This window comes from Colletes gigas, unplaced genomic scaffold, assembly GCF_013123115.1.
Source record: "Colletes gigas isolate AHSC1104 unplaced genomic scaffold, ASM1312311v1 Colletes_gigas_Sc00002, whole genome shotgun sequence".
NCBI classification, from domain to species: Eukaryota; Metazoa; Arthropoda; class Insecta; order Hymenoptera; family Colletidae; genus Colletes; species Colletes gigas.
The window spans coordinates 6,461,133-6,476,963 of record NW_025106631.1 but is presented as its reverse complement, the minus strand read 5'-3'; the positions used below and the strand labels follow the sequence as shown (position 1 = coordinate 6,476,963).

The 15,831-nt window shown below is 33.8% G+C and overlaps 2 protein-coding genes across 7 annotated transcripts; both read left to right on the top strand.

Annotated features, from left to right (window-relative positions):
* The first annotated feature begins 1,837 nt into the window (after positions 1-1,837).
* Positions 1,838-3,925, top strand: LOC122398741 (protein farnesyltransferase/geranylgeranyltransferase type-1 subunit alpha-like). Of its 3 annotated transcripts, XM_043398905.1 has the most exons (6): positions 1,838-2,090; positions 2,682-3,036; positions 3,146-3,346; positions 3,428-3,611; positions 3,683-3,795; positions 3,901-3,925. In XM_043398905.1, the coding sequence occupies exons 1-5, from the start codon at positions 1,946-1,948 to the stop codon at positions 3,779-3,781; spliced, it is 984 nt and encodes a 327-aa protein (XP_043254840.1). In that variant the 5' UTR covers positions 1,838-1,945; the 3' UTR covers positions 3,782-3,795; positions 3,901-3,925. The 3 variants fall into 3 exon arrangements, with proteins under 3 accessions (XP_043254840.1, XP_043254832.1, XP_043254849.1); XM_043398897.1 differs by lacking the exon at positions 3,901-3,925 and having other exon boundaries at positions 3,683-3,886; XM_043398914.1 differs by lacking the exon at positions 3,901-3,925 and having other exon boundaries at positions 1,964-2,090; positions 2,686-3,036; positions 3,683-3,886.
* Positions 3,926-5,053: 1,128 nt separating this feature from the next.
* Positions 5,054-7,971, top strand: LOC122398724 (protein farnesyltransferase/geranylgeranyltransferase type-1 subunit alpha-like). Of its 4 annotated transcripts, none has more exons than XM_043398874.1 (6): positions 5,054-5,094; positions 5,808-6,140; positions 6,732-7,086; positions 7,196-7,396; positions 7,478-7,661; positions 7,733-7,971. In XM_043398874.1, the coding sequence occupies exons 2-6, from the start codon at positions 5,978-5,980 to the stop codon at positions 7,829-7,831; spliced, it is 1,002 nt and encodes a 333-aa protein (XP_043254809.1). In that variant the 5' UTR covers positions 5,054-5,094; positions 5,808-5,977; the 3' UTR covers positions 7,832-7,971. The 4 variants fall into 4 exon arrangements, with proteins under 4 accessions (XP_043254809.1, XP_043254800.1, XP_043254792.1 ...); XM_043398865.1 differs by lacking the exon at positions 5,054-5,094 and adding an exon at positions 5,121-5,212; XM_043398857.1 differs by lacking the exon at positions 5,054-5,094 and having other exon boundaries at positions 5,496-6,140.
* The last annotated feature ends 7,860 nt before the right edge of the window (positions 7,972-15,831 follow it).

The window sequence follows — 15,831 nt, the reverse complement described above, 5'->3', positions numbered from 1 at the left end:
ATGTTCCTCTGTACAGCTTCGATGTTGCGATTCAGCTAACTAACTTTAACGGAGTAACGATTTTTCGTATAATGATTTGTACAACTATCGCTGATTTAACCGTTCGAATAATGATTGTACAGTATGCGAGTGTTATTGTACAATATGGCGCATGGCGTAGCCGCTTTTGGATGGTAGTGCACAATAAAAATACGAGTGACCAGGGCTGAAAGTAACAAAAGCTTTAACAGTGCTTGTAATCTATTTCATTCCCACATTATTACAAATTACTTTCTTTTTCTCTTCGACGAGGCAACGTACTTTTAATTTTTCCATTATATGTATAGAAAGTTGTGTGTTTGAAGTTTATTCGTAAGATATCCTCTTTTATGCCGCATATTTTTTCTTAAACCATTGAATTCTAAGAACCTGCACAAAAATATTCTTTAGTACTTTAATAGTATTAGTAAATTAGTAATTTGTAAACACTTAAATTGAAGGGATTAGGAATTTGTTCACATGGCTACAGTGGGAATAAAGAGATTAACAGATAACACTGAGAAAGATGAAATTGATGGATAATACCATACATCATAAGGTGGTTAATTTCACCATGAAAAATTATCCTGGTTTACTCGAAAAAAAAATGAATTGCCAAGATCTATATGCCAGTCCTAGAAAATCACTGTTTTATATAGTTCGTAAAATGTAGCTATTTATTACGATAATAAATTTTATTGGTCTTCGTACGGTTTGAGCGATTCTAGTTTAACTTTAGTATCTACTTTGAAATTTCACACTATGTGTCCAATTTACCCGGGCGAAACTGATCAAATTTTAATTTTGAATAATAAATAAAAATCTTCAATTTGTTCGTAAATTTATTCGCAAATTAGAACCCATTAACGAACGTTTTTAAACCGTCATCCAAATGCTAGTTTACGAATAGATTGAAAGATTTTTGTTATTCGGAAATTTCTCTGGGATTAGTTGTCGTTAATAATGCGAAAGAAAGTGTGTTCCAACGAACAGAATATTTTCCCCTAATCTGCTGTGACTCGTACAATTTCAGTGTTAGGAAAGAGCGAGTGCGTTATATTAGATATAAGTTTACTGTAATCCTGCAGAATATAAAATATTATTTGTTTATCAAAATTGCAACATAGGCGATAGCGATCCAGACTAGGCGATGGCGTATACATTTTAATTTTGTATACATTTTTATTTCATTTGTTAGTTCAACTTTGAATTGAAATAAAATGTTATATGAGATAATTTTTGTATTCCAAAATTCATTACCAGACCTGCAATTTATCCAAAATAGATTTAACAAATACTACCAATTAGTAAATCCGAATCAAATTATTGTTTAAAAGGATTAAGCGAAATTAAAAATACACGATAATATGTTTAATTGAAAATTAATAAAACTTTAGTTCTTCAGTTCGAATTACAATAACCCTTGTTTAAGTGTCTTGATAATTCGCTCGGAAATGATCACTTAATTATTACTGGAATACTTGTGACTGCACAGTGCACATTCGTTTGGTAAACTTTTATGCTGCCTCCTCAGCAACCGCGTGATATTAATTCATTACACGGCTTCTAAACCGTTAACACGTATGCTATTTCGTTGAGTTCAATAAAGTTTATTAACTATTGTCGACTATCCGAAACTCCACGAGCTCATGTACGCGTGATCTGGCATGTGTGAGTAGGGCACCGTCGATGCTTTTCTGGCACCTCCGAACGGAGGATCGTGCCGACTATAGCCGGCAACCTTAACGAAAGGGTCACTAGAGACATCTAGAGTGAGAACCGAATAGCTTCGGAGTACTTCTAGGACGAATCAGATGAAAGGATTCACACTATTCACAGGTTCAAGAAGATAGAGCCAAAGTAAGGGCCGAATTGAAAAAAGTGTATTTTTGTATCTATCGTTACACGATACTGTGTAAAAGAAAGAATGTCAAGTAGTTCTGATGAGGAATCGAATACCGGAGATACTGCCTGGTTGTTATACAAGTATTGCGAAGAATGGCGTGACGTGATTCCCATACCACTGGATGATGGCCCTAATCCTATTGTTGCAATTAATTATTCCGAGGCATGTGAGTATTTTAGTTAACGTATGAATTTTACCTTCTATAAGTAGCACTAGACTTATTACTTTCGTACTATTGAAGGTTTTTGATCTTAATGATGTTGATTCATAACCTTACATCATCAAATACCGCATTGCTTATTAATTATATTATTGTTTAATGAATTGTACAGTTAAGACATGTTTTAAAGTAAGTTCATATCATCGTTGTATTTATATTATAAATAATTGTATGCCAAAAATAAGTGTGAAGTGATAAAGTGAGAGGTGTATTAATGTGGTAAATATAAAACATATAAATTCATATGAAAGACTTATAATATTGCTGTACTAATAATCGTTTAGAATAACAATCCTTTTATTGTTTTAACCATGTCTGTAATGTGTTTGGTCAATCATTGTTATAGTTAAATTCAAATGATTCTCTTATTTAAATTTAAAAGACAAATCATGTTTTTATCAACTGTATTGTTTGCTTTGTTATGAATTAGATCTAAATTAGTAGTTGATTAAAATTCATTGCTCTTATGAAACACCTGAATAATTATGACTTGCATATTTGTAGAATATTTCTATTTATATTCATCATTATTTTAAGTCAGGGACTGCTATGACTATTTCCGAGCAATTTTAAAGTCTGGTGAAAAGTCAGAGCGTGCATTATCTTTAACGGCAGCTTGTATCTGGTGTAATCCAGCAAATTATACAGTATGGCAATACAGAAGAGAGATACTTAAAGTTCTTGGAAAAGATCTACGAATCGAGTTACAGTATGTTAATAGAATGATAAATCGTTGTTCTAAAAATTTTCAAATCTGGTACCATAGAAAAGTTATTGTCGAATGGCTCCAAGATGCTAGTGATGAATTAGAATTTACAAGAAATTGTCTAAAACTGGATGCTAAGAATTATCATGTTTGGCAATATCGTCAGTGGTGTATACAAACATTTGAGTTAGTACATTTTATCCAACTTTCTTCTATTTGTGAAATTGAGATTTTTTAAAATATTGAGAAAGTAATGGGTTTAATATAATGCATATTTTACTTGTATAATATCTAGTCTATATAGTGAAGAACTAGACTATGTGGAACATTTGCTGGAAATTGATGTTCGCAATAATTCTGCCTGGAATCAACGGTATTTTGTATTAAGTAACACAACAAAATTTGAACAAAGTGTAATAGACAGAGAAGTTGATTTTGCCTTGGATAAAATAATGTTAGTGAAGAGAAATGAAAGTGCATGGAATTACTTAAGAGGGTATTGTCGGATTTATATTTTACTTCTATTATCAGTAGGGAATTATTTAATTTAGATGTATTAATTATATGCTGTTTTCAGTATTTTGATGCAAGATAGCAGTGGCCTGGGTAACAACAGAAAAGTAAGAAAGTTGTGCGAGGAATTATATTTTGATGGATGTCGTGTTAATCATTTATTGGCCTGTATTATAGACATTTGTCTAGAAAGACCAATATCGGATGTATCAGATCAATCAATATTCCATATTAATAATGCTCTCAAGGTATTTTGTCTTTTGAACTTGTCATACATTTATTTGTTATTACTGTTATGAATGAATATATTTGACTGTAGCTATGTAAAGACTTATCTGAAAAACACGACGTAATAAGAAGGAGATACTGGGATTTTGTCGGTCGTCAATTACAAGAAAAGTTGGAGCAGGAGTCTTAACAATTTCTTTACAAGTATGTAGATTACATTTTTATAAAGCCACACTCTTTGCTATTAGAATATTGTAATCGTTTTACTTGAAAAGACCTGTATTATAAGTTTCTATGTTGAAATAATAGTGAATGTATCAACATAAAATAAATTGTTAATGCGTTTTAACCTAACTCAGACCTAACCCATAGATGATAGTCATAATATGATCAGAGCATCTTAAAACATGTATGCCGCTAAAACAAATTTTAGTAATTTTTTTTCCATTATGGTACTTATACGTTGTCGCGTATTTTAGCGGGGAATTTAAGATAAGAACGCGGGTTGGTGCCCGTGGAGCGCAGAACCGCTCTGCTTGTCGGAGCGTGGGAATTTAATCAAACTAGACAAGAGAACTCTTTTGTTAGGTAAACTTCGTAGTTTATTTTACTGGTCCGAAGGCCGGTTAGAGACGCAATGACATAAGAAAAATCGTAGCGTTTCGAAGTCTCCTTCGAGGTTCTCGCCGAAGTCGTTGGCCAAATCCTCCTAGTCCTCCCATAGATCCTCGTAGTCCAATCAGGGTGAAGGACGCATCAGATCCAAGCGGTAGGCCGTCCTTCCGATGCACACACGCCCCCGCGAATCGGCGTCTAACTTTCCCTCCGTCTTCGGGTGGTGGTGGGAACTCGGTGGAGTCGCGCTTTTCCGTTACACAGCGGGGTGCCTACGTGGGAAGAGAAAATAGGCTCTGCTCCGAGGATCGAGAGAACAACCCTTGAAGGAAATTTATGACTTCCTTAGCGTCGCCAACATTTCTGGAGTCGATCGACGCTCCTAAGACTAACAAAAGGACAAGGCCTTTTCAAGAGGTTACGTGACTTACAAGAAACTCGCGATTCGTTTCGGGGTCTGCTAATTGGTGTCCTCTTCCTGTTTTCGAGCTCTACCCAAGATCTTTCCCACGCGTGCCACCAGCATCGCGCATCCTTAACAATATTCTCTCAATCACGCATAACCATCCGCTTTTGAATTTCGCTCCTAATTTACCTATCGATTATTATATTTCTGGGGCTACGTTCGCGTGGTCACGCAACAACCTACATAGGTCGGAAAGTAAAAATACCTGGGGTAGTCGAGACTGAAAATTGTATGGCGTTTTACATTGTGATTCCGTTGGCATTGGTAAAGGAGGATTTCCCTAGACTGACTTGGTTTATTATTCCTCCGGGGGTGGCGTGCCGATCTGGCGAAGGTATTCCACGCAGCAGGAGCTCTGTTTTCGCTTCTATGTGGAGTAATGTTGTGGAGTAGGATCGGGGTTTATTAAGTATAATCTTGAGGTATTTATTTTGTACTCTTTGTAATGTGGTAATATGTGTTTTTGTGGCAGTGCACCATACTGGTGCACCGTATGTTAGGATGGGGCGGACACAGGTTTTGTAGAGTCGGATTTTTAAGGTAATAGGAAGCGGACTGTTTCGCGCTAGGAGCGGGTGATTACTAAATGAAATGTTTAGATTTTAGATTTTATCGGAAGATATAAAATAACCTAGAATTTTATATAGCGACGCTATATTAAATAAAGCTCTAGTATTGAAAAATTATTGAAAGTCTTTAGTAATTCATTTGTTTGAATTAACAGTACTATGTATTAGTGACATCGTGATGTAAATCGAAGGAAAATTTGTGTTTTATTAACCCCTTGCGCTATTCTAAAATTCGGAAAAAGCCGGGCCTAACCCATACGCCCGAATGATCGGAACAAGCCCTAATATCGAAACTTGAAACACGATATGTCGATCAACGGAATATCGATATTTACGAGTTCGACTCGCGATATTCATGTTTTGACAAAATGTCGATTACAAGTCAGACACGTGTTATTCACATTTGATGTGAAATTGAATAACGAGCTTGACTCGTGATATTTAAGTTTGGCCTAAAATTTTTATCACGAGTCAGACTCGTGAAAATAGTGCAAGGGGTTAACACGTAATTGCTCAATAAAAAACAGGAAAAAGTACTTACTTGATATGCAAAATATTTTCTGTAGATCGTAGGTAGCGCCACATGTCACGTTTAGTTTCGGAGTGTTTTTGAGGCGAATCAGATGAAAGGTTTAACCCGTTTAACAGGTGCAAGAAAATAGAGCCAAAGTAAGCGCCGAATTGAAAAAAGTGTATTTTTGTATCTATCGTTACACGATACTGTGTAAAAGAAAGAATGTCGAGTAGTTATGCGAGTAGTTCTGGTGATGAATCGTATAGCGGAGACACCACCCCTGCCTGGGTGTTATACAAGTACCGCAAAAAATGGCGTGACGTGGCTCCAGTACCACAGGATGATGGCCCTAATAATATTGTTGCAATTAATTATTCCGAGGAATGTGAGTATTTGAGTTACTGTATGAATTTTATTTTCTATAAGTAGCACTAGACTTATTACTTTCGTACTATTGAAGGTTTTTGATCTTAATGATGTTGATTCATAACCTTACATCATCAAATACCGCATTGCTTATTAATTATATTATTGTTTAATGAATTGTACAGTTAAGACATGTTTTAAAGTAAGTTCATATCATCGTTGTATTTATATTATAAATAATTGTATGCCAAAAATAAGTGTAAAGTGATAAAGTGAGAGGTGTATTAATGTGGTAAATATAAAACATATAAATTCATATGAAAGACTTATAATATTGCTGTACTAATAATCGTTTAGAATAACAATCCTTTTATTGTTTTAACCATGTCTGTAATGTTTTTGGTCAATCATTGTTATAGTTAAATTCAAATGATTCTCTTATTTAAATTTAAAAGACAAATCATGTTTTTATCAACTGTATTGTTTGCTTTGTTATGAATTAGATCTAAATTAGTAGTTGATTAAAATTCATTGCTCTTATGAAACACCTGAATAATTATGACTTGCATATTTGTAGAATATTTCTATTTATATTCATCATTATTTTAAGTCAGGGACTGCTATGACTATTTCCGAGCAATTTTAAAGTCTGGTGAAAAGTCAGAGCGTGCATTATCTTTAACGGCAGCTTGTATCTGGTGTAATCCAGTAAATTATGCAGTATGGCAATACAGAAGAGAGATACTTAAAGTTCTTGGAAAAGATCTACGAATCGAGTTACTGTTTGTTAATAGAATGATAACACATAGTTCTAAAAATTTTCAAATCTGGCACCATAGAAAAGTTATTGTCGAATGGCTCCAAGATGCTAGTGGTGAATTAGAATTTACAAGAAATCGTCTAAAACTGGATGCTAAGAATTATCATGTTTGGCAATATCGTCAGTGGTGTATACAAACATTTGAGTTAGTACATTTTATCCAACTTTCTTCTATTTGTGAAATTGAGATTTTTTAAAATATTGAGAAAGTAATGGGTTTAATATAATGCATATTTTACTTGTATAATATCTAGTCTATATAGTGAAGAACTAGACTATGTGGAACATTTGCTGGAAATTGATGTTCGCAATAATTCTGCCTGGAATCAACGGTATTTTGTATTAAGTAACACAACAAAATTTGAACAAAGTGTAATAGACAGAGAAATTGATTTTGTCTTCCGTAAAATAATGTTAGTGAAGAGAAATGAAAGTGCATGGAATTACTTAAGAGGGTATTGTCGGATTTATATTTTACTTCTATTATCAGTAGGGAATTATTTAATTTAGATGCATTAATTATATGCTGTTTTCAGTATTTTGATGCAAGATAGCAGTGGCCTGGGTAACAACAAAAAAGTAAGAAAGTTGTGCGAGGAATTATATTTTGATGGATGTCGTGTTAATCCTTTATTGGCCTGTATTATAGACATTTGTCTAGAAAGACCAATATCGGATGTGTCAGATCAATCAATATTCCATATTAATAATGCTCTCAAGGTATTTTGTCTTTTGAACTTGTCATACATTTATTTGTTATTACTGTTATGAATGAATATATTTGACTGTAGCTATGTAAAGACTTATCTGAAAAACACGACGTAATAAGAAGGAGATACTGGTATTATGTCGGTCGTCTATTACAAAAAAAGTTGGAGTTGAAGTCTTAACCATTTCTTTACAAGTATGTAGATTACATTTTTATAAAGCCACACTCTTTGCTATTAAAATATTGTAATCGTTTTACTTGAAAAGACCTGTATTATAAGTTTCTATGTTGAAATAACAGTGAATGTATCAACATAAAATAAATTGTTTATAAAATTTGATAATGTGTTTTGATCAATATCTTAAAACAATACAGACGAAAATGGTTAAAAATATTCTTGTTTTTTTTATGTACTATAAATAATAGAATAAATTGTACATACATGTATTGGAACAATAAAATGAAAATAACTTTTACACTGTCTACTTTTTCCCCCTCCTATAATATAAGTAGTAACTTTTGCTATTGGTTATATAGTACAAAGCATTGAACATTGAGTATCTATTTATTTATAAAATAGTTACATACTTTCAAGTAATTATAATTATATAAATGGTTAGACATTTGCGTAACTAAAGTAGCCGCGAACGCTGCGTTCCAAACGATGATTTCGAACTAAAAGTATTCTCGTGCGTCTTTAAAACTCTAATATACTCGAATTAATATCGATTAAACTCGATTTAAATCGAAAGTAACAATTATCGATACATGATTTTGAATTTATGACTACTTCTAGAAGACAGTGTTAACACATTGAAGACGGTATCTCTCACATATATGTATTATGTACATATATAATTTTAACTTATACAAGCTTTCGTAAACTATTTAATAAATGGATATATGTAATATTTTCAACTTCATTTCGCAAAAGAAAAAAAGAAACAAGATTTTGTCTCGTCTATCGTTTAATAAAATGTCCGGAAACGATATTTTTATATTATTTTGTACAAAATAAAGTAATCATATAGAGCAGTTATTCGATTTTTTTAGTTATTCGAATTAAAACATCAGATAAACGGGATAATTATTAATCAAGTTTCATTTATTAAATCGTAATGTTTTCTTAAACGATAACGCTTGATATTATCAATATCACTATCTCACGTTATCAATGCTTTAAAAACGAAACACGTCGATTCGCGTCTCCCATCTTCAATGTGTTAAAATATCTGAAGCGAAAAGTAAATTTCATTGCGAACAAATGGCGGCAGTGACTGCATTGTTTAAACTAAACGGTTCATTTTTCCTTTTCTACTGATAAATGTTCGACAGATTATTTAAATTCACAGAAGTCACAGATTCTTTTCATTAAACTATACACATACCAAATTGATTATAGTAAATCGAAAATATGTGTATGTGTTGCAAAAAATGTCAGTGTAAGTTATAACGGAACGAAATTATTCGTAAATAATATAATTCGTTTATTTATAACCGATACATTAGACATGAATACTCTCAAACACTTGCCGATAAACGGAAACATTTATATAAAACCTTTAAAATCAAATTTGGCCGTGTTTAATTATTTTTTCGTATGTTTGTGACAACTGGATGTGGTAGTTATTGCTTCTAGACGCTTCGTGTAATATTGTAAGATTTTAATAGAATAATCGGTATTACACATGACACAAATCTTTTAATTACATGTGTAAACAACGGAGTGGCATTATTTCTTTAGTTAATCAATATATATTATAAGATACGTAACGCGCGAAAAAGGTTAATTGTACATATCGTGTCGTTCAAGTAATGCTCGGGAACGTGTGTCTAAATGTGTAAACAAGTAACGATCGATGTTTCATTTCGATGAACGAATCTCGCTAATCTAACAGAAATCATGTACGCAACGAAACGTATGTCTCCGATGTAAGATATTTTGCTGCGAGAGCATGTTCTTAAGTTTCTCTATCCTAACATTTAACAATCAACATTCAAACGATTAGTCCGGTTAGATGCTCGTACCGATGGAAAACAAGTCCTCTGTTCATCGAAGAGAAAAAAAAAAACAATAGGAGAAAACGAATACGAATTCGCGTGTAACACGGTCTTCCATGGATTTATGACGTTCGCTCTGTTCGATTTTGAATTGCAAAATTGCTTCCAAAGAGGATTGTTTCCGGCGGTACATTAAAGGTACGAGATATACGTAGTTTTACCACGGATATATACATATACACTTGATTTACACCGAAAATATAACGTCATATGAATATTTTTACCACCTCGTATTATTATTATTTTTTTTTCTTTCTTTGTTTAAATTCCATCATATTTAACATGTCGTATAGCAAATACTCTTTCTCTCAACTAGCTGTGATCAGCGCACGGTGCCCGAGATTTCGCGTGTCACGTACGATGAACGTTCACGGGATCGTGAGACAATTAATACGCGTAATATTATTTCAGAAATAACGATTGATGTCAACATAGGTGAACGGTGAAAGTCACTAAATTTCTTGGTACGCTCAAAGTGCGATTATTATTTATAACTTCACGATTTCTATTGTCGATATATAAAAGTTTCCCAATCTATTGATCAGATCTATTTCTACAGTTTATGTTAACTGTATACAATCTAAAATGAGAGATAGCATCAGTGGACGTTAAATAAAAGTTAATTTTCGGTTATACGTAGTATTTAAGATAACTTGTGTTACCAATGCGTGGGCTCTGTTCTTTTTCGAACCTCGATTAAGCACATTTCGCGCGAATTTCAGTTTGCATTTAGAAAAAGGAATCATTTCGTTGGGTGAAATTTAGTTTTAGCAACATTGATAAGATAGTCTTGGCTCGAACGCAAAATTTTGGTTTCCATACGATTTATGTCGAAGTCGAGGCATTTTAAAGGCAAATTTTTCTTTGTTATAACATTCGTAATTTTGATAATAGAAGTTTGATTATGTATACATTTAAATTTGTACATTTAAACACCATACATATTAGAGTTCTTTTGATATTTCAAAGAGATCTGAAAATAAAAATTTTTATTATAGTATTTTCATAGTAACAAGAAATCCCGCGTGACTTTGGACTTGTGCATCGTACGAAACCCGTAATCTTTCGTAAGGAAAATTTTGTCTAGTTTTTTTTTCTGTATGGTTTACCGTGCGCTGTGTAACATAGTTATACTATATTTTAATATCCGCAATGTTCTTATGAATACGTAATCTATATGATTGGACCATCTGTCAGCCAGCGCAAGCACAGTCTGACCATAATCTTCCATATTTCTATTTAATAATTCTTGTATTTTTTTTTTTAATCATCGATGCTGACCGTGAATGGCTCAATAACCTTTTCAGCATTATTCATCGCCCTAGTTAGCCTCTTTTTCTGGGACATCGAGCCCTTCGCGCGCGGATCAATTCCCTTTTGATCTCTCTATCCAGCAGTTACACTATGCCTAGTAGACACCACCGTAAATATCTTCGTTAAATATGCGAGTAGCTATTAAGAAGGAGATAGATTTCGTATAGAGAAGATAGATCGTTGAATTCTATTCACATACAGTGTTGTCTACGTTAAAATAGACAAGATATTACATGCATTTTGTACCCCTCGTGGATCTGTTTTGTCATTTGTTGCGGGGCCACTCGAGACATATTCTTCACAATCTGCTCGTTAAATCTTCGGGGCATTCAAGAACCAAGTGACAACACATCTTAATACACCATTCGAAACGAGTCTTCAAAAACGAAGTGTCTGTAAAAAGGCGGAATTGTCTCGACTGATTTTTATGGACTTTAATAGGAACTCTGTTTACGAAAATTAAACCAATATAGAAGCTTTATATTTCCGTTTCAACATTTGAGAATTTTTTTCATCCATGTGTTGCCTTAAAATCACATGAAACCGTGCTCGAACAATTTCGTGATAACTGTCTTTGTGCGATGTAAAATATTCACCATTTGTTTCGATAGTGTATCAATTTTCGTGGTGTTTTTAACGCGTGGGGATAAAGAAATCCTTGCTTTCTTTTTGTTGATTTTTCAAATACAAATAATAGATAGATAGGATCAGATGCAATATTTAAACTCTAAAAATGCTTTCAGAAATATACATAGGCCTATAATTTTTAAAGTTTATGTAAATTGATCCAATTATAATATTCTACATTTCGAATGGTGTTTCTATACTCTGCCCCAAAGAATTAAAGTGTTACCGTATGCTCGGCTACTCGCCGTAATGAAACGTCTGATAAGCTAACGTTGGAATTAAATCGTTTCAATTCGCGAGACTCTTTTTTTATAGAAAATCTTGAAAGAAGGCGAGTCCATAAATACGACGAAGCAATAAAACGCGCGATCGTGCGTTATTCTACTTAAACTAAAGCGAAGAATCGAGTTCTCTTTGTTTTCAATGTTTGATTCCAATGCCTGAAACGTTATCGCGAACGTTCGTAAACGATAAGAAGCACATTTGTGATTTCCAAGCGCTCGTTTCGAATCCGAGGAATGCGTTTCCGCTTTGTCGCGGAAGCATCGTGATTATCAAATAGTTAGCAAACGTTTTAAAATATCTGCTCGTATTTATATTGAGCAACGGGCGAAGAAATCTTCGGGACTATTGAACAGACACCTTGTGAAACATTCGGTAACTATTTTCAAACGTTCGCGCGGAATGTGTTCTCGATAATCGATCGGTATTCTCGAATCTTTACAAAGTGGCAAATCGTAATGCACGAGCGATACGTGTACGATTCATACGCGTTCGATAAAATACAAATATTATCTTGAATTTGTTCTTATTGTCTACATCGATAAACTTAAAAGAAACGGTCTCGATATTTTCCCTTGATTGCGCCTTAGAAGATACGGAATTCTGGTCCTTAGGAAAAATACCAGAAAAATACTTTGTTCGCTAAATTGCATGAGAAAGTAAAGTTTCTATAATTTGATAAGTCGTTCACGATATATGGTATCGAATTTGTACGATGTAAATCTTAAATTACACCTCGATGCCTCTGATGCGCGAGATCGCCAATTATAATTTTCAATCATTGTGCTCTTTTGTTTGTAAATACTTTCTGATTCTTTCCTTTATCTGTTGCTTTTACGTCGGAGCGCTCTAAAAAGACACACGTCAAATATGTATATTATAGTTTCTGCTAACGATCGACGATAAATGGAACGATCGTCGACCGGTAATGTTTTCTAATCATACATACAAGAGCTTAACAGACACAAGGCTCTAGACACACTATAAGTAAGGTAAGACAATTCGTTATTGTAACGCGACTGTGTTCGTCTCATTGGTGTACGTACGTGTCTGTCTTTGTGTGTGTGTGTGTGTCGAATAAGTGTAGGATAAACTAATACACAGAATGTGTCTTAATACGCGAGAGATGTTGTGGGGAGAGATTCGAAATTCAAAGGTAACGAAAACAATTTACACGAATGCCTTTTTTAACTGTTCCAACAAACATCGTAAATGAGATTTCATCTTACGATTTCAATATATCTTCATTATTCTACTTTTTAGTTTAACCAACAACGAACAGCTTGTTACATCGATAATCAACATCTTTAAAATTTTGATTAATTTTAACGTTTATGGAGATTTTATCTAGCAACTCTTACATGTAATTTCGAAAACTTACAATTCCTTTTTCCAAACGAAAAGTGATATTTCTAGAATTGTTTCTTTTGGTTTCGAATCCGCTACCATAACATCCGCGATAGAATCGCGTCCTCGAAGCGACAGACTTTCTAATATCGCGCTATTATTCTCGTCTATTAGTATTTACGTGATTTCTTGTTACGTGCAGCCCGAACGGACTTCACCGTACGATTAGTCTAATCTCACTTTTAAAAAAATAATAAAGTTGCTTCGACACTTTTTCGTAATGCAAAAAGGAAGCCTATCGACACATTAGACTCATCGTATTCTCGATCGACGGCGTGAACAAGAAATACTGTAAGTTGTTTATTTTTTTTTTCTCTCTCTGACATCTAAATCTATTTGGTTGAGGTTGAAAATTACTAGACAACATAATTTACCTCTTTCCTTTGTCTTTTTTTTTTTCTCTATACTTACTTCAGTAACTTCAAAGACATGCGGTAGTGATCGAGTTGATACGAGGCAACTTTCGACGTACGCCTCATTCTATACGTAATTTTTTTATGTTCCAAGTGTAGGCGCTGCTAAAAATCGGACAAATATCTATTTCGGTATATTTACGCTGCCTGTAGCCCGTTTCCGTCTCCTTTCGTTCCTCGTTCCGTTGAGTTCCGGCGTTTATGTATACTTATACAGAATGTTCGACCAGCACCTGGGAAAAAATTTTAATGGGAGATTCTGGATCTCAGAATAAGACGAAAATCAAGAATACCAATTTGTTGATAAAGGCTTCGTTAATTAGTTATTAACGTTTGAAGTTCCGCCCGTACTGAATTTTTTTCTCGAAAATGCGCAGGATTTCGGGGGCATATTTATTCACAAAAAACGATCGTAATTGACCCTCGCAACGGAAAACAATTTTTCCAAAACGATTTGAAATTTTTCATTTTCGTCGAAAAATTTGTCCACCTTCCTGAATTTTTTCCTCCAAAATGTGTAGAGGTTTGGGCGTATGTGTATTCACCAAAAATGATTGTAATCGGACCCTGTAAGTGAAACTAATTTTTCCAAAACGATTTGAAATTTTTTAATTTTGTCGAAAAATTTCACATCTTCTCGAATTTTTTTCTCGTTACGTGGGTGGAATTTTGAGGTTATGTCTAATGACCAAACATGATTGTAATTGACCCCTGCAACCAAAAATAATTTTTCTAGTATGATTTGAAACACATGAAATTTCAGGGAAACATATCAATGGATGGTCAGACATTATATTTTCCGTAAAGAATTTTTTTCTCCAAAGGGCGTAGGATTTCAGGGGTATGTATATTCACAAAAAATGCTTGTAATTGACCCCTGGAACCAAATATAATTTTTTTAGTATGATTTGAAACACATGAAATTTCAGGGAAACATATCAATGGATGGTCAGACATATTTTCGGTAAGGAATTTTTTTCTCGGAAATGCGTAGGAATTTGGGGGTATGTTTATTGACCAAAAATGATTGCAATTGATCCTTTCAACTGAAAATAATTTTTTCAGAATGATTTAAAATTTTTTAATAACTTTTTAACGAAACCTCAATCGAGAAATTGATATTCTTGATGTTCGTCTTATTTTGGCCTCTAGAATCTTCCATTAAAATCTTTCCCAGGGTTGAGAACACCCTGTATATTGCAGTTAATTATATTTCACTTAAGAAACTCAGAAGAACGTGTTCGATGGTAACATCTTACGTAAAAGTGTACGATTCGAAAGAAAATGTTATAGTCTCTGGAATGATTCTATAATCTGGGAGTTTCCCGTGGATTTATTATTTTTTTTTTTTTTCTTTTCGTAGTCTTTTCGTTCAAGAAAGCGCATCGTGCTACGATAGGCTCGAAATATTTCGATGCATCGCGAGTCTTGTTCTGTTCGTCGAATACAGCCACCTTATTTACAAGTTAATCGGAAGTAGGCAGTGATGAGAAATGATTAAATATACAGCCGGGTGTCTCTGTTATTGTCGCGTCCCCGGGACCGGGACGTCACAGTTAGGAAGTGATTTGTTACGTTTAAAGTGGCGGGGACAGTTAGAGGGGCAGGGACCGTGACAATCAAAGAAACACCACTGCGGTGGATGTTCTATGAGATATAGCGCTAACGGGTAGGTTGGGTGATTCCTAAAAACAGAAATCGTACATTTACAACTAAGCTTTCACGTGCCAGGCTTCATTTTCGATTTATATCACTTCTGTTTGTTATTTTATTTATAGTTTCAAGTCAGTACTACGTCGAGAGTTTATTGTAATGTGGTTTTATTTTATCTTGAATGTGGAATATAAATTATAGTAGAAATATATGAGTACTGTCGAATTGGTTCACAGATCGACATAATAAATCTTCAAAAATCGTTAAAGTAGAAAAGAAAATAATTCTCTGGACTCGATAATTTCCGTAATAAACTCGTACGTTTTATAGAAACATTCTGCTGAAATTAATTCAAGCTTTCGCTGAATAGAATTTCGCCAAGAATATAACAAGGAATGTATTAATATTTAAGGGTTGAAGAAAC

Excerpts from the sequence above, each read along its gene's own strand:
- LOC122398741 (XM_043398905.1), top strand. The coding sequence starts at position 1,946 with ATGTCAAGTAGTTCTGATGAGGAATCGAATACCGGAGATACTGCCTGG. Across the intron at positions 3,037-3,145 it reads TGGTGTATACAAACATTTGA|TCTATATAGTGAAGAACTAG; the intron begins GTTAGTACATTT and ends TATAATATCTAG. Across the intron at positions 3,612-3,682 it reads ATATTAATAATGCTCTCAAG|CTATGTAAAGACTTATCTGA; the intron begins GTATTTTGTCTT and ends ATTTGACTGTAG.
- LOC122398724 (XM_043398874.1), top strand. The coding sequence starts at position 5,978 with ATGTCGAGTAGTTATGCGAGTAGTTCTGGTGATGAATCGTATAGCGGA. Across the intron at positions 7,087-7,195 it reads TGGTGTATACAAACATTTGA|TCTATATAGTGAAGAACTAG; the intron begins GTTAGTACATTT and ends TATAATATCTAG. Across the intron at positions 7,397-7,477 it reads GCATGGAATTACTTAAGAGG|TATTTTGATGCAAGATAGCA; the intron begins GTATTGTCGGAT and ends TGCTGTTTTCAG.